A 25,419-nucleotide genomic window follows, 5' to 3' on the forward strand; every position below is an offset into this window, starting at 1 on the left:
CTGGAGGGAATCGAAGTTTTAACTCCCAGGTATAGAGAAGATGCATCATGCAGGCCCAGGATGGGGGTCTGGGGAAGTTGAGATGGGTGTTCCTGGGGGCCCTGATGTCCGTTAAGCCTTCTTTTATGCAAAAAAAAAAAAATAAGCACTTCTCTCTCCACAGCCCACACACAACGTTTAGTTTAGGTACAGATTTTGTTTATAACTTGGAGTATGCACGTTAAAAGACAAACCTAGGAAGTTTATAAAAGCTGCACATGTTGCAGTAAACACGACTCCAATATCCCTCCAGCGTCAGCTACCTGCCAGCCTTTTCACCTACTTAGTGGCACAGGCATTATCAGAATTGAAATCTGTCTGACTCCAGGGACCTTTCTTAAACACATTATACCAGGTTTTGGATTATTTACAGTGTATGAGATTTCATCAAATTTCTTCAAACTCTCCTGGTTAGAGAGGTATCAGAAAAACGTTTTAAAGGGAGCATATGTTTTTCTGAGTGTTTTTTTTTTTTGACCCAATATTACAGTGGCTTTCAAAGGAAAGAAGGTCAGTTGTCCTCTAATTAGCAGATATAAGTACATGTGAACTTTTAAGAGGAAAATACATCTTTAATATTTATGAGTGCGTTGGTATCATGCATAAAACCATGAGAAGGATTTATAAAGGGCTGGCATATCACTCATTGAACTTCGAATTACTGTGTAGGTTGAGGATGCTTACATGACTAATTAGAAAATGCATAGCTTGTTAATAAGCTTATAATTTCATAGCAAAAATAACATCCTGAATTATAAATCTAGAATGGACAAAAGCATAGTCATTTGAGTCTAATCGAAGGTTCTGTGTAGCTTTGGACAAGTTGTTTAACCTCTCTTAACCTCAGTTTTGTCATCTATAAAATGGAGAGAGTAATTCCTTCGTTATAGAGTTAGTAAGATTAAATGAGATAATGTTGGTGAAGTGGCTTACAAGTCAGTGCCCAGTCTTTTAAGTAAGACTCATAAATGGTAGCTTAAGATATGTGCTTGGAAATGTTTAAATATCCAAGATACCATTCATTTAAAATGTCTCATTTAGGAACAACGGTTGCCGAGTCCGTGTGTTGGCAGGTCGGACCCCACCCCCTCACCCCAGAGGGGCGCGGAGTGTTGGGGGCTAAATTATTTAAAAAAATAAAATAAAATAAAATGTCTCATTTAAATAGCCATGGTCTTTGGGGAATGAGGCATTCCATTTTTGTAGGTTTTTAACTGAAATTTGCTGTTCACATATAATGGTGTTCCATTAGCTTAGTTAGTCATGGTTTATTGTATTTCTTAACTGCATTTCAGAATTTAAATTGTATTCTTTCTTTATTTTTTTTAATCTCAGTTTTATTTATTTATTTACTTTACAACCAGTATTGTATTGGTTTTGCCATACATTGACTTGACTCTGCCACGGGTGTACATGTGTTCCACATCCTGAACCCACCTCCCTCCCCATCCCATCCCTCTGGGTCATCCCAGTGCACCAGCCCCGAGCACCCTGTCTCATGCATCGAACCTAGACTGGCGATTCATTTCACATATGATAATTTACGTGTTTCAGTGCTATTCTCCCATATCATCCCACCCTTGCCCTCTCCCACAGAGTCCAAAAAACTGTTATATACATCAGTGTCTCTTTTGCTGTCTCACATGCAGGGTTATCGTTACCTTCTTTCTAAATTCCATATATATGCGATAGTATACTGTATTGGTGTTTTTCTTTCTAGCTTACACATTTGAATCAGTTCTAATGAGGTGGATGAAACTGGAGCCTACTATACAGAGTGAAGTAAATTTTTTTTTAATGCATTATTTGACACTGACTTCTTAGAATATGGTTTTGAGCATGAATTCCTCAGAGTCATGCAGAGTCCATCGGCTATCGTGTGTTCTATGCACGTGAAGCGCAGTTGCTGCATCTTTCCCTCTCTCACCATCATCATGGACATTAACAGCCTCTACTGACATTCTAAAGCTCTGCAATGAAATCCAGGGAAAAGAGTGAAACATGGTTGGCGCCTTCTGGTGATTTTTTTTTCCCCCTATAATTACCTTTCTCAACCAAGAGGTTCATTTTTGAAGATTAGAGAACCAGATCACTGACCCTGTGTGTACAGTTGAGGTTTTGAGCTGGATTTGAGCTGCACTGGTCCACTTCATACATGGATTTTTTTTTTTTTTCCCAGTAAATATGTACTAGGTGATCCGGCCCGTAAAGTTAACATGCAGATGTCAGGCTATGGGGAGAGTCGGCATCACTGACCCCCTCCTAGTTCGAGGGTCAATTTCATGTATGTTAGGAACTGAGTTTGTGTGCCTCCTCTGGTGTCCATCTCACTTTGGGATTTTTTCCCCCTTGTTCATTTTGTGTTGTATAGTTTTATGTGGACTTTCTTTTTAAACTAGTTTCATTGAATTATAATTTACATACAATAATACACACCCATTTTAAATGTAGAGCTCAGAGACTTTTAAGAAGTGTATACAGCCAGGTATCTGCTACTGCAGTCAAAATTTTGAAATAAGAAACATGTATATTGTATATAACACTTTCATGCCCTCCAGAAGTTCCCTGTGCCCTTTGCAGACATGTGAGACTCACAACCCCTCAGGTGATTCTGCTGCTTCAGCGCGTCATTGGGAAGCTGCCCTAGAGAATCCCGGCCTTATCTAGATAAAGAAAAGGGAAGTCATTCCAGGCGAGTGAGCAGTGTAATAAAGGAGAGAAGGTGAGCAGCTCTGCGCCTGGTGGTGGCGTCAGCACAGTGAGCGGGCAGGAGGAGCATGCAGAGGGCTTTGGATGCATAGAAGCTTTGCTGTACCTTAAAGGCACGAGGAAAACACAACGGAAGGAAAGATTTATTCCTTCTGTACACCTGGTTCACCTCGAGGATGTTTCCAGACCTCTGAATGAGTTACTAACACCCCATCGTATCCCTGTTGAATTCCTCTCCAGTAAGAGGAATGTCCAGGATAGCATTTCTAGTGGTACCACTTCCAGAGATGTCTAGAAGTGGTGTTAGCAAATGTACTTAACAAGAACTCTGTGGGTAGCTTCATTTTGAAGGAGAAACCTCAGTAAAGTTCAGTGTAAGACCCCATATCTTAAGGAAAGATGGCAGAATATTATTTGCGCCTCTCACACAGAATTTGTGTTTCTGAATGTTTGTTTCGACCCCTGAGGCATTTGAGTGTGTTGTTATATGGGACATTGCTGCTGTTGCATTAACTGGATAGACCATATCCTAATGAGCTTGCTTATTCATAGTCTCTGTTTATACATTTGACCAAATTAGGTGTATTTTAACAGCATTATTTAGATATAGTTGACATAAGCTGCACATATTTAGACTGTTCAGTTTACTAAGTCTTGATACATACATAATGTGTGTATATATAAACACATACACCTGTGAAACCATCACCACCGTCAGCATAAAGAAGATGCATCGTCTCCAGAAGTGTCCTTGTGTCCCTTCATAACTTGCTTTCCATCCGCTTCTGTAGTCAGCTGCTGAGCTGCTTTCTGTCCCCATAGCTCAACTTGCATTTCCTAGTTTTATATTTAGGAAATCACACAGCATGTACTCTTTGGTCTGGCTTCTGTTCTGAGACTCATTTGTGTTGTTGGATGTATCAGTGGCTCAGTCCTTTTCATTCCTGAGTAGTGTTCCACTGTGTGTATACATGACAATTTGTTTATCTTTTCACTGTTGGAATCGTATCCAATTTTTAGCTACCACAAACAAAGCTATGAAAGTAAACATTCAAGTCTTTGTATGGGCTTCTGCCTGCATCTATCTTGTTTATTATGTAGGAGGGATGGACGTTAACTCTTGAAGGAAACTACCAAACTCTTCCGGAGTGATTGTACCGTTGTGCATTCCCATCATCAGAATGTGCTAGTTCCAGTTCAGCCACATTCTTGTCGCCGCTTAATATTAGTCTTAAATTTTAGCCATTCTAATTGACGAGTGGTGGTATTTTATTGTAGTTTTTATTTGCATTTCTCTAAGACCGCTGATGTTGAGTACTTTTCCATGTGCCTATTTGCCATCCCTATTGTTTTTTTTGGTGAAGTGTGTTGAAATAATTTGTCTATTTGAGTTGTTCTCTTATTACTGCATTTTGAGAGGTCTTTGTATTCTGGATGTGGGTCTTATATCAGATACATGCTTTGCACATTTGTGTTCCCAGTCTATTTTCATTCTCTAAATTGTGTCTTTTGAGGAACAGAAGTTGTTGGTTTTGATGAAATCTAATTTGTCCTTTTTTTTTTTTTTTTTTAAGGGTCATGTTTTTGGTCTGGCATCAAGGAAGTCTTTCCTTAGTTTTGCATTTAGGCCTATGAGCCCTTTGGAATTAATTTTTGTGTGTGATGCCGAGTGTGGCCTTTGGAGTTTGGCTGCTTTGCGCAGTGCCCTGGCACCGCCTGTGAAGAGCCCTCTCTCCGCTCCTGAAGCCTTTGCGAGTTCTCACTGGCGGTTGCCTGTGCTTGTATGGTTTCATTTCTGGACTCTGTGCGGTTCATTGCTATTGTTCTTTATGCCAATACCACACTCTTTTTTATTGCTATAATTTATAATAAGTTTTGATACCAAGTAGTGTTAATTCTCCAACTTTGCTCTTTTTCAACTTGTTTTGATTTTTTTCAGGTTCTTTGAATTTCCACATGAATTTAGCACAGCTTGGCAGTTCCTACCCAAAACGAGCCCTGCGGGGATTTTGTCTGTGGTTGCATCAAATTTATTGATCATTTGGGGAGAACTGACATCTTAACAATGATGCTTCCAACCCAGGAACATCTTTTCACTTCTTTGTTTTTCTCTCAGCAGTGTTTTGTGGTTTTCAGTGGACAAGTCTTTCGTGTCTTTTGTCAGATTTATCACTGTTGCATATTTTTTATTGTAAATTGCTTTACTCTTTGAGTTACAATTTCTGATTGTTTGTTGCTAATATATTCCAATAAAATGGATTTTGTGTATTTATATTGTATCCTGCAACCTTGCTAAAACTGTTTTTTGAACATATGGCATACAGTTCTAGTAACTTTTAATGTTTTTGCTAATTCTATCTTTGTCATTTAAGATTCAATTGATTTTTTTTTTTCCTCTTTATTTTCAGTAGGTTCCTCTGCTTCTTTGCATGATTGATAATCTTTGGATGCCAGACGTCATGAATTTTACCTTCTTGGGTGCTTGATATTTGTATTTTCCTAAAAGCTTTGTTCTGAAATATTGTTATTTGGAGATGGTTTGATAGCTCAACCAGTAAAGAATCCACATGCAATGCAGGAGACTTGAGTTCATTCCCTGGGTCAGGAAGATCCCCTGGAGAAGGAAATGGCATCCCACTCTGGTATTCTTGCCTGAAAAATCCAACAGACAGAGGAGCCCGACGGGCCACAGTCCAAAGAGATGCAAAGAGTCGGACACAACTGAGTGACTAAGCACATTTGATCCTTGTAGGTCTTTCTTTTACAATTTGTTGGGTTGAGAAGTCTCAGCTTAGGGCTAGTTATTCCCTTCTGCTGAGGGAAGGCCTTCAGGAGGACTTGCTGCAGTGCCCTGAACTAGGAGTCACTCCGTTCTGGCTTGTGGGAAGGCACCCTGTCCCAGCTTTGGGTCCTCGCCTCTCACGTGTGGGTCAGGTCAGTGCCAAGTCCTTAATGCGGACCCTCTGCAGATCTCCGGGGTTGTCGGCGCAGCTCTCTTCTCATTGGTCCTGGGACCTCTAGTTGATTTGGTTCCCTCAGGCCTTCAGCTCTCCGTCTTCAATTCAGGGAGCCCCCTTCCCCGACAGGCTCTGCTTCACCTCCCCGCCCAGGTCTAGTGCCTCTCTGCAGGCAGGAACCTGGGGCCTTTGTCGGTCTCACTCACTCAAACATTTCCTTTGTATCACAGGTGTACAGTGGGAGGGTACAGTTGATCACTGTTACTCCATCTTGAGCAGAGGTGGGTACAGTTGATCACTGTTACTCCATCTTGAGCAGAGGTGGGTACAGTTGATCACTGTTACTCCATCTTGAGCAGAGGTGGGTACAGTTGATCACTGTTACTCCATCTTGAGCAGAGGTGGGTACAGTTGATCACTGTTACTCCATCTTGAGCAGAGGTGGGTACAGTTGATCACTGTTACTCCATCTTGAGCAGAGGTGGGTACAGTTGATCACTGTTACTCCATCTTGAGCAGAGGTGGGTACAGTTGATCACTGTTACTCCATCTTGAGCAGAGGTGGGAGTCTTTGCTGCATCTTTTTTGTTTTTCCTTCAGCTTTGCTCTCCTTTGTCTATAAATTGTCCAAAAGCTAGCCCTCGTGCTTACATCTCCAGTAACCTCAGTTCAGTTCAGTCACTCAGTTGTGCCCAACTCTTTGCGACCCCATGAATCACAGCACGCCAGGCCTCCCTGTCCATCACCATCTGCCGGAGTTCACTCACACTCACGTCCATCGAGTCGGTAATGCCATCCAGCCATCTCATCCTCTGTCGTCCCCTTCTCCTCCTGCCCCCAATCCCTCCCAGCATCAGGATCTTTTCCAATGAGTCAACTCTTTGCATGAGGTGGCCAAAGTATTGGAGTTTCAGCCTCAGCATCAGTCCTTCCAAAGAACACCCAGGACTAATCTCCTTTAGGATGGACTGGTTGGATCTCCTTGCAGTCCAAGGGACTCTCAAGAGTCTTTTCCAGCATCACAGTTCAAAAGCATCAATTCTTCGGCACTCAGCCTTCTTCACAGTCCAACTCTCACATCCATACATGACCACTGGAAAAACCATAGCCTTGGCTAGATGGACCTTTGTTGGCAAAATAATATCTCTGCTTTTCAATATGCTATCTAGGTTGGTCATAACTTTCCTTCCAAGGAGTAAGCATCTTTTAATTTCATAGCTGCAATCACCATCTGCAGTGATTTTGGAGCTCAAAAAAATAAAGTCTGCCACTGTTTCCACTGTTTCCCCATCTATTTGCCATGAAGTGATGGGACCAGATGCCATGATCTTCGTTTTCTGAATGTTGAGCTTTAAGCCAACTTTTTCACTCTCCTCTTTCACTTTCATCAAGAGGCTTTTTAGTTTCTCTTCACTTTCTGCCATAAGGGTGGTATGATCTGCATATCTGAGGTTATTGATATTTCTCCTGGCAATCTTGATTCCAGCTTGTGCTTCTTCCAGCCCAGCGTTTCTCACGATGTACTCCGCATAGAAGTTAAATAAGCAGGGTGACAATATACAGCCTTGACACACTCCTTTTCCTATTTGGAACCAGTCTGTTGTTCCATGTCCAGCTCTAACTGGTGCTTCCTGACCTGCGTGTATATAGATACAATTCAAAGGAGGAGGGCATGGCAACCCACTTTAGTATCCTCGCCTGGAGAATCCCATGGACAGAGGAGCCTGGTGGGCTGTGGTCCATAAGGTCACAAAGAGTCGGACATGACTAAAGCAACTGACCACAGCACATACAATTTAAAAAAAAAAAAAACCTTTTTGATCTCACTGCATACTTTGTGGCTTCTTAGTTCCCTGACCAGGGATTGAACCTGTGCCCCTACATTGGAAGCAGGGGTCTTAACCACTGGGCCTCCAGGGAAGCCCCTACAATTTCTATCTTTTCAGCTATTTAACTGTTTCAGAAAACAACTCTGCATAACTTACGAAAATCAGGAAATGTGTACAAGAGATGGTAGAATCCATTTCATTTCCTTATCCTGTTACCTTTTTGGGTTTTAGCATTTTTCAAACAACATATTTTACTGGCTCCTGGAAAAAGTAATCTAATTACAAACCCGTTGATATTAGGTTTCTAGAAAGTTTTAATTTCCTTCGTAAACCTCTTTGAGCTTCACAATGGTTCTATTTAAAAAGCAAGATGATATTGCAGAATGTTTCTTTCAGAAAAGCTAAGACTTCAGCTTCACTTCAGTTCAGTTGCTCAGTCGTGTCCGACTCTTTGCGACCCCATGAATCGCAGCACGCCAGGCCTCCCTGTCCATCACCAGCTCCCAGAGTTCACTCAGAGTCACATCCATCGAGTCAGTGATGCCATCCAGCCATCTCATCCTCTGTCGTCCCCTTCTCCTCCTGCCCCCAATCCCTCCCAGCATCAGAGTCTTTTCCAATGAGCTTCACTTAACGTGTGACAAAACACTAATGACTTTATTTCCGTGATGGATGACCTTTATATATTTGTCAAGTGACTGCTGTTTATTACGGACTTCCCGTGGTTGGTCATGGGCTTGAAGAGAGAAACCGAGGAAAGGGAGGCATTCTCTGCCCTGGAAGAGCTCCAGTGGCGTGCCTGTGGGGGGCGGTGGAGGCACAGGGAGGAGGGAGAAGTTTGTTCTCTACATGCAAATCCTGGGAGCCTTAGAGATGGGGGTGGGATGTGGGGCTTCTGGGAGGATCTCAGATGGAGGTGGCAAGGGGGCCAGGGATGGGCGTGTCCAGACGTACAACTGTGAAATTCCTGAAGCTGAGGGTCTCTGCCATGGTGTGGGACCAGAGCAGGGCACGGGGCGTGGGTAGAGGCCGAGGCTGTAGAAGGGCCCCCGCGATGGGCCATGCATTGTACTAGGGTCTGACAATAGGAATGTCAGTCTAGGAATGGTGGTACTCGGAGACGAATCCTGGGTCCCTTCAGAAGTGAACTGAAAGTCGCCCAGTCCTGTTCAACTCTTTTCGACCCCATGGACTATATAGTCCATGCAATTCTCCAGGCCAGAACACTGGAGTGGGTAGCCGTTCCCTTCTCCAGGGGATCTTCCCAACCCAGGGATAGAACCCCGGGTCTCCCTCACTGCAGGCAGATTCTTTACCAGCTGAGCCACCAGGGAAGCCCAGGTCCCTTTGGAGGGGCTGGGAAAATTGCCTGGGAAGGTAACTGGAGGCTGGGAGCTCCCACTGCAGAGGGCGCCTCGTTGCTGCGGAAGGGGAGAGAGTGTCGCCTGGGGTGAGGGCCGGGGGGCTGGTTCCTGGGGAACTGCTTGGGCCTTCTGGGTTGAGACCCTCCAGGTGAAGGAGCCCCATGCTGGTGCAGCAGAGATACTGGGCAGAGGAAGCTGGAGCAACGTCTGGGCGGGCTGTGTGTGTGATGGGGCGGCCGCAGGCCTGCAGACAGGGCTAAAACTGAGGAGGGCGAGGTGCCTGACCCAGAGAGGAAGCCTGGCCAGTGCCCCTGAACCCCGCTGACCCCCACTAGGGACCCGGGCGTGTGTGGGACCCCAAGAAGGACCGCAGGGGCGGTGGGTCACTCTGGGGGCAGGGAGGGCGGCAGGCTTTCAAGGGGATCTGGGGACGGGAACGGAAGTGAGCCCAAATTGGCCGGTTAGGCAGGGACTGGAGGCTTTGGCAGAGACCGATCCCAAACATATTAAGAACTTGGGAAAAGAGCAAGAATTGGTTTCCTGCCAAGATAAATGGCACAAAGCCCATGCGTGTTTTCACAGCTTGTAGGGTCCTTGAAATCTCGATTATGAGTCTCAGAAAGAAACAGAATTGAGCTCAGAAAGCATATGCATTTTGGTCACTGAACTTAGTAGCCAAGGGGATTGTATACTGAAACTGATTTTAAAGGATTGAGTAGTTCAGAACAATGACCCTGAATCGCCGCCTCTTAAAGGCTGAGTTTCTCAGATATTGTTTGAGAAATTAAGGAGTCATAAGCATTAGACGTACATCCAAAAGAACACATCTTCTGTAGGCATCCAGAAAGCTTGGTTACCTGTGTCGGTGTATTTTTGGAGAGTTCCTAGGGCCACGGCTCCACTCTGTTTGGAGAGCTCTCAGTGTTCTTAGATGTTTTTGTCTGCTACGGTTAAGATTTAGTAATTTAACTTATTTCCACAACAAGATTACCAAAGAACCCCCAAACCAGATGTTCGTAATTACGTAGATTTTCACACAAACCCACTGTCTTGTCTCCCATGCCCCAGGCCCGTTTTTCAGTCTTGTGGATTCAGTTAACTTCTTTCTGAACCGTGTGCTGAAGAAGCAGGGTTTTAAAACAAACCCGGAGGCCAGAGCCTCCTCGAACGTTTACATTTTTTTTAATTTAAAAAAGGTTTTTGTTTGAAAGAATATGCTGAGCCCTGGAAGCCTCAGAGCAACCTAGAGAGGTTATTTGGGAGCACTCCCCTCATTTCCCGCTCAAGTGTTCACGTGTTTATACAAGTTGGGCGCTTGGAAGGCGCACCATCCAGCACAGCCTGCAGCAGCACAGCCTGCGGAGCTGCCGCGGCCCAGGCCGCTCTGGCTGGGTGAGAGGGACCCAGCAGTCAGGAATTGCTGGCCTCAGAATGCAAACAGCCGCAGCTAGGAAGCAAGTATGTAGCACAGAGGGCATGCACTTTACTCCTGGAAGCGTGTCCCAAGCCCTCACCCAGAGATCACCCACTTCATATACTGTCCTGCACGCCGGTCATCTCCTTCCTCCGCTCAGGATAAACTACCAAAAACCAGTTGAAGAAGAAGTGAGAAACCAATGCCAAAAGCAGCTTGGAGAAGCAGATCTAGGCGCAGTAGCTGGTGCCTGCTTCCCAGGTCCTTGCTCTGTTATGATCCTCCTTAAAGAAATGAAATTGCCCGGAGTCTGAAGCCTTCGTAAATGGGAGTGTGTTTAGTGTCTTCCTGTTGTAGCACAAGAGGACGTAATCAGCTTTAGGAAGATTTCCACTGATGTATGCATTCAATTTAAGAGATCATGTGCTAGAAGGGGTGAGCCTTGGGTAGCAAGACAATGGATTCGAAAAGAAACTCCCTTCCTGGCAATACAGAGTATGCAATGTCTTGCATTTGAGAGAGAACGAAAAAGAGATGATCCTATACTATGAGAATTTCTGGAAGAGTGCATCTACAGAAACAGTAGTTAAGAGTTGGAAGGGACACGGTTGTTCTTTTCCATATTTTCCAGAGATTAAAACATGTTCCTAATGTCCATGATTATAATATTTGCGAGGAGAGAGGGGAAATTGTGACTGCTCTGGCCAGGCTAACCACCTTCCACAACTTCACCAGGCCCAAGTGTGGGTGGAGCCCTTGGACGTGGGGCCAAGAGGGGTCCTGGTGTTGGGAGCCAGCCAAGGGTCCTCTGAAGAGTGGGCGCTTAACTAGAGCCCCTCCAGAGCCAGCTTCCCAAAGGCCTGCGGCCAGAGCTTGCCAAGCAGATAGCAGAGGAGCTGTCCAGGCCCAGAGAAGCATTAAGGCCAGTGGTCACCTTGGTGCGGCCTGGGGGTGGGGCTGGAGAGGAGGGCTGGGCTGGAGCAGTGCAGGGCTGCGGGGCATGGGTGCTGCCTTCCTCTGAGTTTCAGACCTTGGCAGTGGTTGGGAGGGAAGTGACTTGATCTGTGCCTGCTTTCACAGTGCTAATGGGTGTTGTGCCAGAAGGCTTTCCTTTTACTGAGACCCCGAGTACCGGAAATAAATGCCATGGGTAGCAGCATTAGGGTGAAATTTTCATGATATTCTGCTCTATCTCGAGTCTTTTGGGTAATGTTGATTACAGGCCATTGTGCCCCCCTAAGGACACTTGCAAGACACCGTTCTGCCTCAATGTGTGTGTCCCTGCCCTAAGACTTAGAAAGTAATCACCAGTAATACAGGGGGATACGTGGACTCGCTTCTGCTTTAGGCACTTGACAGGCATGATTCTTTGTAATCCTCACTAGTGACCCCCTGAGGTAGGCGTTATCCTCTTTTTATACAAGAAAAAAATATACAGCTCTTCAGTTCAGTTCCGTCGCTCAGTTGTGTCCGACTCTTTGCGACCCCGTGAATCTCAGCACACCAGGCCTCCCTGTCCATCACCAACTCCCGGAGTCCACCCAAACTCATGTGCATCGAGTCACTGATGCCATCCAGCCATCTCATCCTCTGTCGTCCCCTTCTCCTCCTGCCCCCAATCCCTCCCAGCATCAGAGTCTTTTCCAATGAGTCAACTTTTCGCATGAGGTGGCCAAAGTACTGGAGTTTCAGCTTTAGCATCATTCCTTCCAAAGAAATCCCAGGGCTGATCTCTTTCAGAATGGACTGGTTGGAGCTCCTTGCAGTCCAAGGGACTCTCGAGAGTCTTCTCCAACACCACAGTTCAAAAGCATCAATTCTTGGGCACTCAGCTTTCTTCACAGTCCAACTCTCACATCCATACATGACCACTGGAAAAACCATAGCCTTAACTAGACGGACCTTTTTTGGTTAAGTAACTTAGATTTAAATGAGGTTCCAAGCCAAGAGGAGGCTGGAGGTGGAAGGGAAAGGAGTGGAGTGGGGGTGGGTGATGGAGGAGTGGGCTGCTGTGATGCAGGCCTCGAGCCCCAGGTGCCGGCTGTTCGAGGTGCTGTTGGTTCCCAGATGGCCGGTGATTCCCTCCCAGAGAAATGCCAGTGAGCTTTCAGGTCTGAAATATGGAGAACGTGCAGTCGCTTTCTCTGTCCGCAGGGCGGATGTTAACAGGTTTAGAGATGTGACTGCTGCCTTCTCAGCTAATCTTCTGCTGGGAGCCCAGCCCTGGGAAAAGCGCAGACACAGATGAGCCTCTCTGGGGATCAGGCTGACCTCACCTGAAGGTTATGCCAAGGTGCGGATCTTGGACCCAGGCAGCAGGCCAGCGTCAGCACCCCAAATCAGGAGCTCTGATGTATCTGAGATTGTAACCTTTCCCTGTGAATTCCAGGCTTGGTGGGAAGGGGCTTGGGTTGGCGCATCTCCGTCCCCCAGACTCTGTCTTCAGCAGGTCAGAGCTGCTGGTGGGGCCTGCCGCAGCATCCAGGCACCGCCTCTGTGAGATGCGGTTATGAGAGACCCTCCCTGAGATGGAAGGACTTTCGACTTGGCTCTGGAATCCTGGGGGCTTAGGGGGCCCTCCGAACACAGCAGTGACTTCGGAGCTGGACGTCCTGTTTCAACACCAGCTCTCAGTTTCCTTAGAGAGCATCACCCCTCCCTTTGTCGGGTGGGTTAACCTACCACCAGTTCCTGAGAACGAAACCCCTGAATTTCTCCTATCTCCACGGTGGTCCCTGAACTGGGGCCAAGTTCTTCGCTAAGCACACTCACAGGGGCCCAGAGCCCACCCTCCTGAAGCTCAGAGTTCTCCTGCACCTCGTGGGAGTCCTCCAGGGCCCCTCACTCCTTAAATCCAATAAGTCACCTGTGCCTACTGTCTACAATAAGGGAGAGGATGGTGTTTTTTTTCCCCTTGACTGAGAGGTAACGTCCCCTTTATGAGATTCATCAGTTTTTCCCTTCCTGCCCTTTCCCCAGCTGTGTACTGCAGAGCAGTTGATCCATGGCACCCTCTCTTGTCAGCCACTTGGTGACCAGGACCCTGTTCTCAGGAAAGAGCCAAGGAACTAACTTATCCTCAGAGTCTGGAAGGTTCTAATCTGCAGGTGTTTTGAGATAAATAAGAACTACTTGTATGCTTCCCAGTGGCTCAGATCATAAACAGTCTGCCTGCAATGCAGGAGACCTGGGTTTGACCTGTGGGTTGGGACAATTCCTTGGAGGAGGGCATGGCAACCCACTCTAGTATTTTTGCCTGGAGAATCCCATAGACAGAGGAGCCTGGCAGGCTGCCGTTCATGGGGGAGTTGGACACAACTGAGCGACAAAGTCCAGCAGACAAGAACTATTTATATTTTCAATATTGTTTCTTTAGGAGGAAGTGTCTTCTGGCTTAGGTTTCTAAGTTGCAGAGTACCCCTGTTGATGGCCACAGCAAACATCCCCTTTGATAACTTCACATAATCTGCTGTCTTTTCTGAGTTTAATTTGTAAGAGCAGGCCAGTTGGGTTCTGCTAGTTTGATTCAGAAATAAGGTAGGAGTGCCTTAGTCTGGCCTTTATTTCTTGTTCAGTCGCTCAGTCATATCTGACTCTCTGCAGCCCCATGGACTGCAGCATGCCAGACTTCCCTGTCCTTTACCATCTCCCAGAGTTTACTCAAACTCATGTCCACTGAATCAGTGGTGACATCCAACCATCAGAAAATTAAAACCATATGCCTGACATGTAGTGGCATGGTTAAAAAAAAAAATCAGCCCTTGTCAGTTCAGAGGCCCAGAAGGTAGAGGTCTCACAGCATTTGTAGAACAAGAAAGAGCCAATCTGCATGCAGGATTCCCTTTGAACCAGCAGCAATGCATCAATAAGTGTGTCCAAATATAATTCCAGGAGGTGAGTTCTCCCGAGCTTAAGTCCAGAGCTGTGTAGTACCACTTGCTGCAGTAATCGAATTGTTTGCAATATCCAGTTAGGAACTTGGGAACTGAAATTTTTATTTAATTTTAAATCCAGGAAGTCACACCTGCCTAGTGTCTCCAATAAAGGAGAGGATTCCCCCCCCCCCCCCCGCCCATTTACTGAAAGGTCTCGTTGTCCCCTTTCTGAGATCCATCACAGTTTTCCCTGCTCTCTCCTGAATCTTAAAAGTTTTTTCACCAAGGCCTCTTATCTTAATCTTGGCCTGGGAAGAATTTGTTTTGGTAGTGATTCAAGGAAGTAACTTTACCTAATCGTATAGGAAATTCGTCACTTTGCACAGTGTTATATTTGAGATTAACATTTTATAAATAAAGAGCCTCCTGCTTTGTTAGCTGAAGTCCACGTCTAGGACACGCCAGCGGAAGGCCAGGCCAAGGTCACTTTATTTTGTGTAAACTTCCCTGGTGTGCACCCCGTGTCATCTGTGGTATGAAACGGCATTTCATAGTAGGGAAAAAGTTAAAATATAACAGATATTCTAAGAGTTTGATGTAACTTTATTTTTGGCCCGTGTGTGTTTTTTTTTTTTCCTATTGAAGTATAGTTGATTTACCATGTTGTGTTTCGGGCGTACAGCAGAGTGGTTCAGTTATATGTACATATATATACACACATATATGTACAGACATACACACACATTCATATATGTATGTTTTCTGCAGATTCTTTTCCCTTAGAGGTTATCACAAAATACTGAGTTTAGTTCCCTGATGTAACTTTAGAGTGAGCTACTGAAACGTTTCCTTTTGGGGAAAATAGGGCGGTTTTTAAAAGAACATCTCCACAGTTACAGTCTAAAATATCACCGTTTACAGGTGGTTCCTGGACTTGTGGCGGTCAGCGCAGGTCCATCCGCCGTTTCAAGCGCGGCTGTTTGGATCTTGCCGCACTGGTCTCCGCTGTTTCACTGCAGGTGATTCTGAAGCCAAGTAGCATCACCGTGGCAGGCACGTCCTTGGGTGCTCCAGGCTTGGGTGTCATGCTCGATGTGAAAATGGGTGCCATCCAGCTGGATGGTCAAAAGTGCTCAAAAACATCGGTCATTAATATTTGCTGTGTGAGGGAACCGTCTTCTGGTCTCTCGCTTTAAAGCAGTTTAGGATCTAGAGGCGGGCCTACGTGACATGGTCCCCTGGGGGGTGCGCCCAGTTTATCTGTATCTCTGGGCAGCCCGCCAGGTGATTACACTGCAGTCAGGGTAGCTGTCAGGCGGGGGGCTGTATTTATGAGGACCTCCTCCTTTGCCTGGCCAACCCCTTGCCCCAGGAAGCCTTCTGATCCCCAAGGCGGAACCAGACCCTCCTGTTAGCACAGGCCCAGCTCTGACAGTCATCCTGAGCTGCTGCCCAGACCGTTTAGCTCCCTTGGGTTGTTGACTGTCATTCCAGGCCCTGCGTGAGCTGAGAGCAGGAGTCATCCGCCTGGCTCTGCACCGGCATTGCTCCCAGCACTTGGGGAAGATAGGACTTGAGTCAAAGGACTTGCAGGGCGTGCTGCGGGACACTGCGTTTCGGCACTTGAGGGTCATCGGCCACTTACAGCCTGACCACAGGATGGCTTCGGGTTTGTTCAGGAGATCAGTGTAAGGAGAAAACCAGGTTTCTTAGAAATAACAGGTGGTTCCAGTAGGAGTCAAGAGTACTCCCTGCCTGGGCAGGTGAATGGGAGGAGCTGGCCCTAAATCCTGAATTGTGAATGTCAGTAAGGTGGCTGCAGCCCACTCCTCCTGGGCTAAGTCCCCCCACCCTGCCCTCCTGGGCACAGGTGTATAGCGGTGGAGTCCTCCCAGTGCCGGGGAAGCACTTAGGACCTCATTGTCCCCAAGGACGTGGTGATGGGTTCCCTCTCTTGAGAGGTTGGGCACATGATCTGTTAGATACTTAGAGAGGTGGCCCAGGGACCTTTGTGTAACTTTGTTTCAAAGAGATTTGAACATTCCTTTTTTCTAATGTACACAGAAATTGACAGGAACTTTCTCAAAGTACTGTCTCCCTAAATAGGGAATTGCCTATGGCTGATTCTGAGTCTTAATAGATCTAGATTCTAAATCAAGCACTGTTTTCATCTCTGGGAAGCAGAAATTTAAAACTTAATATTTTATAAAACATCTAGTCTTTCCTCAAATTCTGAGCTTCCTGAAACCTTTACCTTCATGGTAGAGTATCAAAATGCCTTAAAAAAAAAAAAAAAAAAGAATGTTCAAATTTTAAACTAGTTAGTGCTATTGAATGACTTGAATTCTAAAAATGTCAGCATTTTAATATTACGTTAACAGTACTGTTAACTTGAGCTTTAATGCCACAAGTATGTCACTGTCTGTGTTCGGCACTGACTTACATCACCCTCAATTAAAGCTCTTTATTTTTATTGGCCTAATTTCAGGTGAACACACAGCACCTCCTGCTTGTGCAGACCTGCGTTGAATGGCTGGAAGGCTCCCGTGTCCAGGTCCTTCCTAGCAACCCTCTATCGTTAGTAAACCATGTAATAGTCTTTTGAATGTGCCTTTGTCTTTGATTCAGCAGCTCAGAAGTATTAGTGACTTTTATCCTAGTGGGATAGCATTTAGTCTTTTAGCAATAGAAACTTAAAGGATTTTAACTTTATTTGTAGAAAAAGTAGCGCACGTTTTAAGTAGAGCATCTCAAAACCTACTTGGGCGTTTCTGTTGGGCCTGTCCTCCTTGCATTTAAAGAGACAACTGATGGGCACCAAATAGTAGTGCCTTAAATTATTTGCAGGGAGTTGTAATCTGGTCAGAGAACAGATGGCTATTTCTGCTCCTTGCAAATGATATGCTACTCGTGCAAATTTGAATCAGTCACTCTGCCCATTTATAATGCTCCTTGGGTGTCTGCATCTAGAGCCGTGTTGTGTGCCGTGCACGTAGAGAGACACTGCACCACGCCAGCTCGGGTGCTATTTGAAGCTAGCAGGCGGAGCCAGTCCTTAGAATCGTGTTGTGTGCAGAAGGGCCTCGACATCCTGTTTCGTTTTCCCTTTGATTTTGTCTTTTCCTCTCATCCTTTGTATGTAAATAGCAAGTTTAGGATGGGGACAAAAATCCAGAAATAATCAACTCCTTGTGGCTCTGGGTATTTTATATTGGAAACGAAGTCTTCTAATGTGTCACTTTTTGTAACTGAACCAAACTCCCTTACAGTTCTAGATTGGCGCCTAAAGAACGAGTTGTTTATTTGAGGGCTTGTGTGAACTAGATTGGAGAAGGCAATGGCACCCCAACTAGATTGGAGAAGACAATGGAACCCCACTCCAGTACTCTAGCCTGGAAAATCCCATGGACGGAGGAGCCTGGTGGGCTGCAGTCCATGGGGTCGCAAAGAGTTGGACACAACTGAGCAACTTCACTTTCACTTTTCCCTTTCATGCATTGGAGGAGGAAATGGCACCCCACTCCAGTGTTCTTGCCTGGAGAATCCCGGGGACGGGGGAGCCTGGTAGGCTGCCATCTATGGGGTCGAACAGAGTCGGACACGATTGAAGTGACTTAGCAGCAGCAGCAGCATGAACTAGAATTGGAGATAAACGTAAATATATTGGGATGGAGGAAGGGGTAAATAAGTTAACAAAAAGCTGGGAGGCTAAAGAAGCCTTTTGAGCCATAATTGAGAGACATGGAGGAGGTTGTAGGGGATAATTCAGAAAGCCTTAAATTTGAGTTTATAAAATGTTCAGGGAATTCTAGGCCTTCTAACTGAACTTAGATTTTATCCCCAAAATAAGTAAATTTTATCCAGAAGTTTCCCTTCTTCTTGTAAGTATTCTGTGTTTCTGTTTCACTTGCTTAATGAGATCATGGGTGATTATTTTTTAATTAGGGTTTGGTCTGTTAGCATTTTAAATGCCACCCATTTGGCTGATATTTAAAACTCAAACTGAGTCTGAGCTTTCTATTCTCTTGCCCTACCCAAACTTCTGGGCCAAGCGTGATTCTGAAAACAAGATTTCAATTATTTCAAAATCAGGAAACTAACAAAAGTAATTGCAATATAGGTTGTATAAATTGGTACCAACGTTCTTGCTCATTTTGATAAATAGACAGACAGTGGGAACCCAGTCAGCAGGGGAGTATCTCTTCATCTCTGTTTCCGGAAGAAGCATGTTTTCTCGTTAAGAAGATAACTTCACCCCAACAGATGGTGCAAGGCAGATGTGTTGGAACCAGTGATCGAAGGAGGAGGATTCCTTCTACGCGGGACGGGGGGATCTGGGGGGCTCAGAATGCAGCATAGAGCAATGGCAATCTGAGCTGGGCCTAAAGAGGCAAGCTAACCCATCAGTGTAGATCTCCACCTAGAACTGTGTGAGCTCCGCTTCTATGATGTAACATCAGGCCTACTTCATAAAGTGGAGGTATAATCCAGTCTGAGAGATTTGTAGCCAGTATTAGAACCTTTCCCTGCCTCACAGCTTACAGCAGTTCTTTCAGAAGGCTTATCCCTATCCTTATCCAAGATTGAAATCCTCTGTGGTCCTAGCAACAAGTTGTGCTGGGCCTTGAGACCAGGCAGGCTGGGGTTCACATCGCTGCTGACACTCGCTGCCCTGGGCGGTCCACTCAGCCTCTTTGTCCATCTGCAAAGTGGGTGATCGTGCCTACGGGGCGTGGTGGGTAAGACGAGGATCCAGAGGTTCCTAGCAGACCACTGCTCATTGTGCTTGTTTAAAGGTGAAGTTGTTTCTCATACTTACGATATTTTCATATCTCCCCCGTGAGACCTAACAAAGTTTCCTGTTCCATCAGGCTTTAGCTTTTCAGGAGTACTGAATCTGTAGGTGTTACCTGAAAACTTGTAAATGTTGGGAGCAATTCCAGATTCTGCCGCCTGCAGCTTCCTGGCATTTGAACATTGAGTGATTGTACAGGTGCAGATCTCACGTTTCTGGTTCGTGTATGTAAATCAAGCCATCTTACTCATTTTTTTTGAACTAAAGAAATTCGTGATAGAGAACCAAGAGTAGGGACTTGAACTCATCAATAAGACAGCTGTCTCGATCCCCCCAGGCTGCTGTAACAGATACCACAAACTGGGTGGCTTAAGCAACAGACATTTATTTCTCACAGTTCTGGAGGTCAGACAGTCCAGGGTCAAAAATGCTGGTAGTTTTGGTTCTGGGTGAGGGCCCTCTTCCTGGCTTACAGTCAGACGCCTTCTCGCTTTGTCCTCGAGTGGGGGAGAGAACTCATCTTCCTCATCTCTTCTTAGAGGGTCACAAGTCCCATCAAAGGGCCCCACTTTGCTGACCTAGGTACACCCCCACCCCCACAAGGCCTCAGTTCTAAATGCAGTCCAATCGGGGTAAAGGGCCTCAACATATGGTTGGGGGTGCGGGACACCAACATTCAGTCCATAACAGCAACTAATAAAAGTTAAAGTTTATTTCTTGTTGTCATTCAAGCCTGTTGTCAAGCTCTTTCCCAATGGTTACTAACATTTTTACCCTTTTGTATTTTTTAGCTGAAGGGCCAAACAGTCTCTTGAAAGTCTCTGATACGGATGTCTGACTCAGGCACCTTGCAAGGCTGGGGAGGCAGGTCCGTGTGAATTAGGCACAGACCAGAGCCCCCGTCCAGGGGGAGCAGCCCACCCCCGCCCCAGGCCTGCTGCTGGGCTTCCCGGCTTTGGTTTGTTTTTAAGGCTGTGATCTGGATTTACATGCAGAATGTCAGGTGGATAAGGCAGATAATGGGTGCCTTGTTGCTTGCCTCTTTTATGATAAGCCAGACAAAGTAATTCCGGAGAGCCGGCTGCCTCGTGGCACAGGTCTGGGGCCTTGTGCAAAGGGTGCTCTCACATGTTTCCCTGAACGATCCAGCTCCAATCTTTTCACTTACGTATGGACGCTGTGTGTCTTACTTTAACCGTAAAGAGTGGTTCACAACCTTCAGGATTAATACCAGCTCTCATGACTTACAGCACACAATTTCAGGGAAAACAAAAGCAGGTTCTATTTATACTCAGCCCAGAAAAGTCTTACTTTGGTATTTCACTCTTGATTTTTATCAGAATTCCACCAGGTATTGTTATAAATGCACTAGCACACCTTGAATTGTAAATTCTGTGTCGGTTCAGAGTGGGGAAGTGGCCTTAATCTACTCTTGAAAAACCGAAACAAAATTGCCGGGCGTCTTCCCTGGCAGTCCAATGGCAAAGACCCCATGCTCCCAAGCAGGGGCCAGGGTTCGATCCTGGTCAGGGAACTAGATCCCACGTGCCCCAACTAAACGCTCGCATGCGGCAGCTAAAGATCCCACCTGCCACAACTAAGGCCCAGTGCAGCCAAATAACTAATAAATACTAAAAAGTGAAAGTAATGACATGTGTATTTTTAAAAAAGAAATTGCCAAAACTCTTAGGCTAACACTTCCATATCGATGTGTTTGATTATGATTTAACAGTCCACTAGCAGGGCTTACAGTGGGATGATTAAGTAACCTCCCAGTGAGGAAGGGTCATCTACCTTGATGAGTATGCCCAGGTAACCCCTTTCATAAATTTATAGTAAGCCCACTGAGGAAATACATTGTAAAACGCGACTGCTGCTTGGAGCCACGATTTACAGAATCTTATTTTCAAAACTTCTCTCTCAAAGTACCGTTTGTCAGAGTGGGCGTGTTGACCTTTCTAGAAGGGACTACGTCAAACGGGAGAAGACAGACTTGAGTGAGAGCTCTGGTCCTCCTGCCAGACCACTGTTGGCCGCTCTCTCCGGGTGTCGCGTCATACAGCACCATCGTGTAAGCCACGGTGACTCCTGGCTCCCGTGACCCTTCCCAACCTCCCTGCTTCTCTCTCTCTCGAAGGTCACATCAAGCTCGAGTCTGGATGGAGGAGTGTTCATCTTTCTCTCCTTTATTCTCAATAGGTGGAGTACATGTTGGTGTCTTTTGATCATGAAAAGAAAAAAGCCCAACTGGTCCTGTCTGGAGAGGAACTTCTTGAAACTCTGCAAGAAAAGGGGGAAAGGACGAACCCAAAGTAAGCTGATGGACTGGGGGCTTGTTTTTGAGTTTCTGAAACTGTTAGGACCATCGGAGTGACATCTTTCCTCCCATTTACAGGAGACCAGGGATCCCAGCAGTTTAAGGCTCAGGCTCTGGTTCCCAGTTGCCTGGGTTCAAATCTTGCTCCCTCTACTCAATAGCTGAGCACCCTTAGGTGAGGGGCTTAGCTTCTCTGTGCCTCAGTTTCCTCTTCTGTAAATCAGGGGTGCCTCTTAGGGTGCTGACACTCTAAATACATTATTGAGCACTTGGAAGAGTAAATGCCACATAAAGTCTGTTTACTATTTAAATATTTTTTTAAAAAAAATTGGCAACGTGTTCCCAAGATCGCAAACCATGGTGCCAGAGAAAACTTGCAGATGGATTTTGTTTGGCTAGAAAGATATTTTTTTTTTAATATTTCTTTATTTCAGTAGACAGAGGTGAAGGGGGCATGTTCATTTTTCTGCCCACTAAATTTTGGGAGGCTGGGTTTGCGTTTGGAGCCCAGCGTTAAACTGAAGGAGCCTTCAGCCCTCACACCCTTCCCCGCAGAGTGGACGGGCTTGTTTGTCTTGGACAGTGCATGCCCTGCGTGCAGCTCAGTTATTTATAAATATTTTGGACCCAGCACTTGTAACCCTTACACAGTTAACACAGCTATGGAAGATTAACAGGCTCTGGGAACCGTAAAGCATTCTTGGCTTCTTGTATACCCAGTGTTTTGTAAATTTTTGGAAGCCGCTTTTTCAAAACTGAAAAGGGAGCAGCCTGCAGCAGAAGAATAAGAGGGACCTGAAACCTTTTCTCCTTTGCAGCCATCCAACCCTTTGGAGACCAGAATATGGGAGCTACATGATCGAGGGGACACCCGGGCAGCCGTACGGTGGGACCATGTCTGAATTCAACACAGTTGAGGACAACATGAGGAAACGGCGCAAAGAAGCCACATCTCTCCTGGGGGAAAACCAGGCCCTCTGCACGATCACTTCCTTTCCCAGGTTAGTCCCTGTGTCGACGCCCGCAGCTGGCGCTTCAGAGCATCCGGTGTCCGGAGAGCAGCTCACAACCTAGCACTTGACCCCGCAGCTCTCATACTGTGGACGGTTTATCCTCGTCACGCTGCATCTGATAGAATCTGTAACGTCAGAGCTGCAGGCCGAGTCACATGCTGGCCTCCGGTGGTGATGGTGGTGGTGGGGCTGGGGGACTGCGGAAGGACCCGAGGGCCACACACTCCCCAGGCCAAGGGGAGGGAGCATTGTTTAAGGAAGGGCACACGTTGCCCCCTAGATCAGATCAGCGGGTCAGCTTCAGCGCTCCTGGGACGGGCGATGCACACAAAGAACACGGGAGCCGTCGGGTCATGTTTGGATCACGCTGAAACAAGTTAGGATTTCTCGTCAAATCCGCTTATGGCTAAAAGTTCACAAGAGTGAATGTAAAGTCAGTGGAATTCTGTCCTCGGCTTAGAATGAGGTACATAAATATCACACGGTTTTATGTAGGACCTGTACACAAGAATGCAGTTCTACCAAATCGTAAATCTGGTTATCTCTGCGAGAGATCTCTCAGTCATGGCAAAGTATGCTTACCTCCCCAAAGTTCAGAAGCACTTTGAGGATTGGTATCCAAAGCCTGGAACATGCTGAACTATTTTTATACCTTTTTTTCTTTTCCTGATAAATGTCCACTGTGAACACAGGCATTCAGAAGACACACCACCAGTCTTAGGACACTTAAAGGGAATTTTCTTTTTTAAAATCTCCATGGTCACATCGAAATAATCAAGGCCTTAATTGAAGCACCTCATCAAATATTTTAGAGAAGTATCTTTTTCTCACATTATGAAGGGAGGAACGTTGAGCGAGGAATACGTTTTATTCTAAAAATCTAATTTTTTTTTAAAGTTTATCTTTTATGATGGGAGGGTATTTTTGGATTTGTAAGCAAAACAAGAGTAATAATTATTGGTTTGTAAAAGCCTCATCTTAAATGCACAGTTAAGTGATCAGGAAAGTTTTGTTTGGGGATCAAGAGGGAGAAGACGACGGCTTTTTTCAGTGTGAACAGGGGGATTCTCTGTTCATAAACGGGCGCAACTGCAGGGTGGCCCTGTGACCCCGTGCTCACGTGACTGTTGACACGTCAATTACTCAGGCTGACACAACCGGAAGTACAGTTCCTCGGTCCCTGTGGCCTTATTCCGTCTGCTGGTGCTCGCCCGGCGGGGCAGGTGGAGGGCGTCCCCACCCCTGGAGGTGCCATCGGATGGTCATCTAGAGGGAAGACCTGCATGCTGGGCACGCAGATCTGAGTCCCGGCCGCCCACTTGGCGCCCAGCGCACTGGCGCTCACCTCCCCGCTCCAGCCCGATCCTGGTCAGCGGAGAGTGCCCAGGTCTCAGCCTGTCACTCTCTGTGAGGGCTTCTCCTAAGGCTTCAGGCTCGTGGTGGATAACGCAGGCTACTGCAGGAACCCTCCCAAGACCCCATCACATCTGGGACTGTTCCAGATATGATGGGCAAGTTCACTGTTTCACAAGGTGGTTGCGAGCAACTGGTTTTATTAAAGCTGAGACTGAAAATAAAGAAGGCACCAGCTAGTTTTGGCTCCTAGGCCAGAAATTCCCCACCCTGGAGCTGCGCACCCCCAGCAGCCACTCTTCCTCTCCTGGCGCTGCTCTGTGAGTCCTACGCCCACCCCCAGCACACTCAGCAGTGACCTTAAATTTGGGAGAGCTGGTGGCATCACTGCCCGTGATGTGGAATTTGAGCTTTACATTTAGGGATGAACGCAGAGCTTTGTTTCTGTGTTGGAATTAAAGCGCTTCTTAAGTCAACTGAGATAATAGGCTTGGATTTCAGCCTCCGGGGGAAACCTGGGGGCGAACGGGGTCACCTGTGGGGGACCTGCCTGATCCGGAGGGATTCGGGAAGTGCTGGGCAGAGGCAGGAAACAGGAGACCTTTCCCAGGGCACCCACGCTGACAACCAGTACAGGAGCACGCCTCAGACAGAAGCTCCTGGGGGAAACAGCTGAGGCGGCTGCGACATGTGCCCTGCAGACCCTGGGTGGACAGAGGCTTCTGATAAATCAGCCCAAGGCTGCGATCACAAGAGAAGAGCTTGGTGAGCAAGGTTGCAACGGGCTGGTTGCAAGGGGCCCAGGGTTGGCAGAACACCTGGACCCCCCCTGAAAAAGGCAGTGTTGCACTTGTGAGTTTTTAATCCTTGGACACACATTCTATCTCTTTAGTTCTTCAATTTGTTGTAGATTAGGCTGCCCTGGGTTCACGCTGCCCGAGTTCAAACCCAACCCGGTGGAAGGAGGAGCTTCCAAGTCCCTTTTCTTTCCTGATGAAGCCATCAACAAGCACCCGCGCTTCAGGTGAGTGCCTGTGACTCAGCGCCTGGCCTCTGCCCTGGGGGTGCATTATCCCCCCGAGACCCTCCTGTGCGCTTCCTGAACTCCGCAGAAGCCAGCAGACGCGCAGCTGCACCGGCTCACACCCTCCGTCTCCCACGGCTGCACGGCCCTTGCCGCTTGTTTCCAGGCTGGATCTGCCCGTTTTCCTAGTCATCCTAAAGTTGTTCACTTAGCTGCAAATTCATTTCAACCCCAGGTCATTTCAATTCCTGTTTGGAGAAGCTTTCTTGTCGTTATTTTTATCTTTTACCTCCGGTGTCTGTGATGTCCTCACCCTGCTCGTGTATCTTGACTATAAGGTAACATGTCCAATGCCTGTGTGTGTGAGAGGCACGCGCTACCTGCTGCTCTGTAGTTTTGATTCCAGGGTTTCAAGTTGCTTTAGGGCCCCCACTGGTCTGATCTCAGCTTTGTGCTTTTGGGTCTCCCCTGTCATCCTGAACCCAGGCTCCTGACCTAGGGTTAGGGACCTGTGACAGCTCAGTGTTCGTTCCTGTAACACGTCTGCACACCCGCTACGAGTGGAGTCTTTGGGGAAGAGGAAGACCCAGAAGCTTAGTTTCCAACATTAGGGTTAGGGTGTGCCAAGGAGGAGATGGGCAGCTGTAAGAAAAGGTACATTATGTCCAAAGATGGCCGCAGCCGACAGGAGGGTGCTTCTGACCGAGGGGGTCAAAGCCGGCCTCCCGCG

At 46.6% G+C, this 25,419-nt stretch overlaps 1 protein-coding gene across 2 annotated transcripts in view; it reads left to right on the forward strand.

Annotated features, from left to right (window-relative positions):
• The window catches only part of GCLC (glutamate-cysteine ligase catalytic subunit), a 44,862-nt gene that overhangs the window by 3,595 nt on the left and 15,848 nt on the right, over window positions 1–25,419 (forward strand). For both annotated transcript variants that reach the window (XM_027525366.1, XM_027525367.1), the window contains exons 2-4: window positions 21,182–21,294; window positions 22,118–22,300; window positions 24,576–24,689. In XM_027525366.1, coding sequence (XP_027381167.1) covers window positions 21,182–21,294; window positions 22,118–22,300; window positions 24,576–24,689 — 410 coding nt within the window. The remainder of the gene's footprint in view (window positions 1–21,181; window positions 21,295–22,117; window positions 22,301–24,575; window positions 24,690–25,419) is intronic.

This window comes from Bos indicus x Bos taurus, chromosome 23, assembly GCF_003369695.1.
Source record: "Bos indicus x Bos taurus breed Angus x Brahman F1 hybrid chromosome 23, Bos_hybrid_MaternalHap_v2.0, whole genome shotgun sequence".
NCBI classification, from domain to species: domain Eukaryota; kingdom Metazoa; phylum Chordata; class Mammalia; order Artiodactyla; family Bovidae; genus Bos; species Bos indicus x Bos taurus.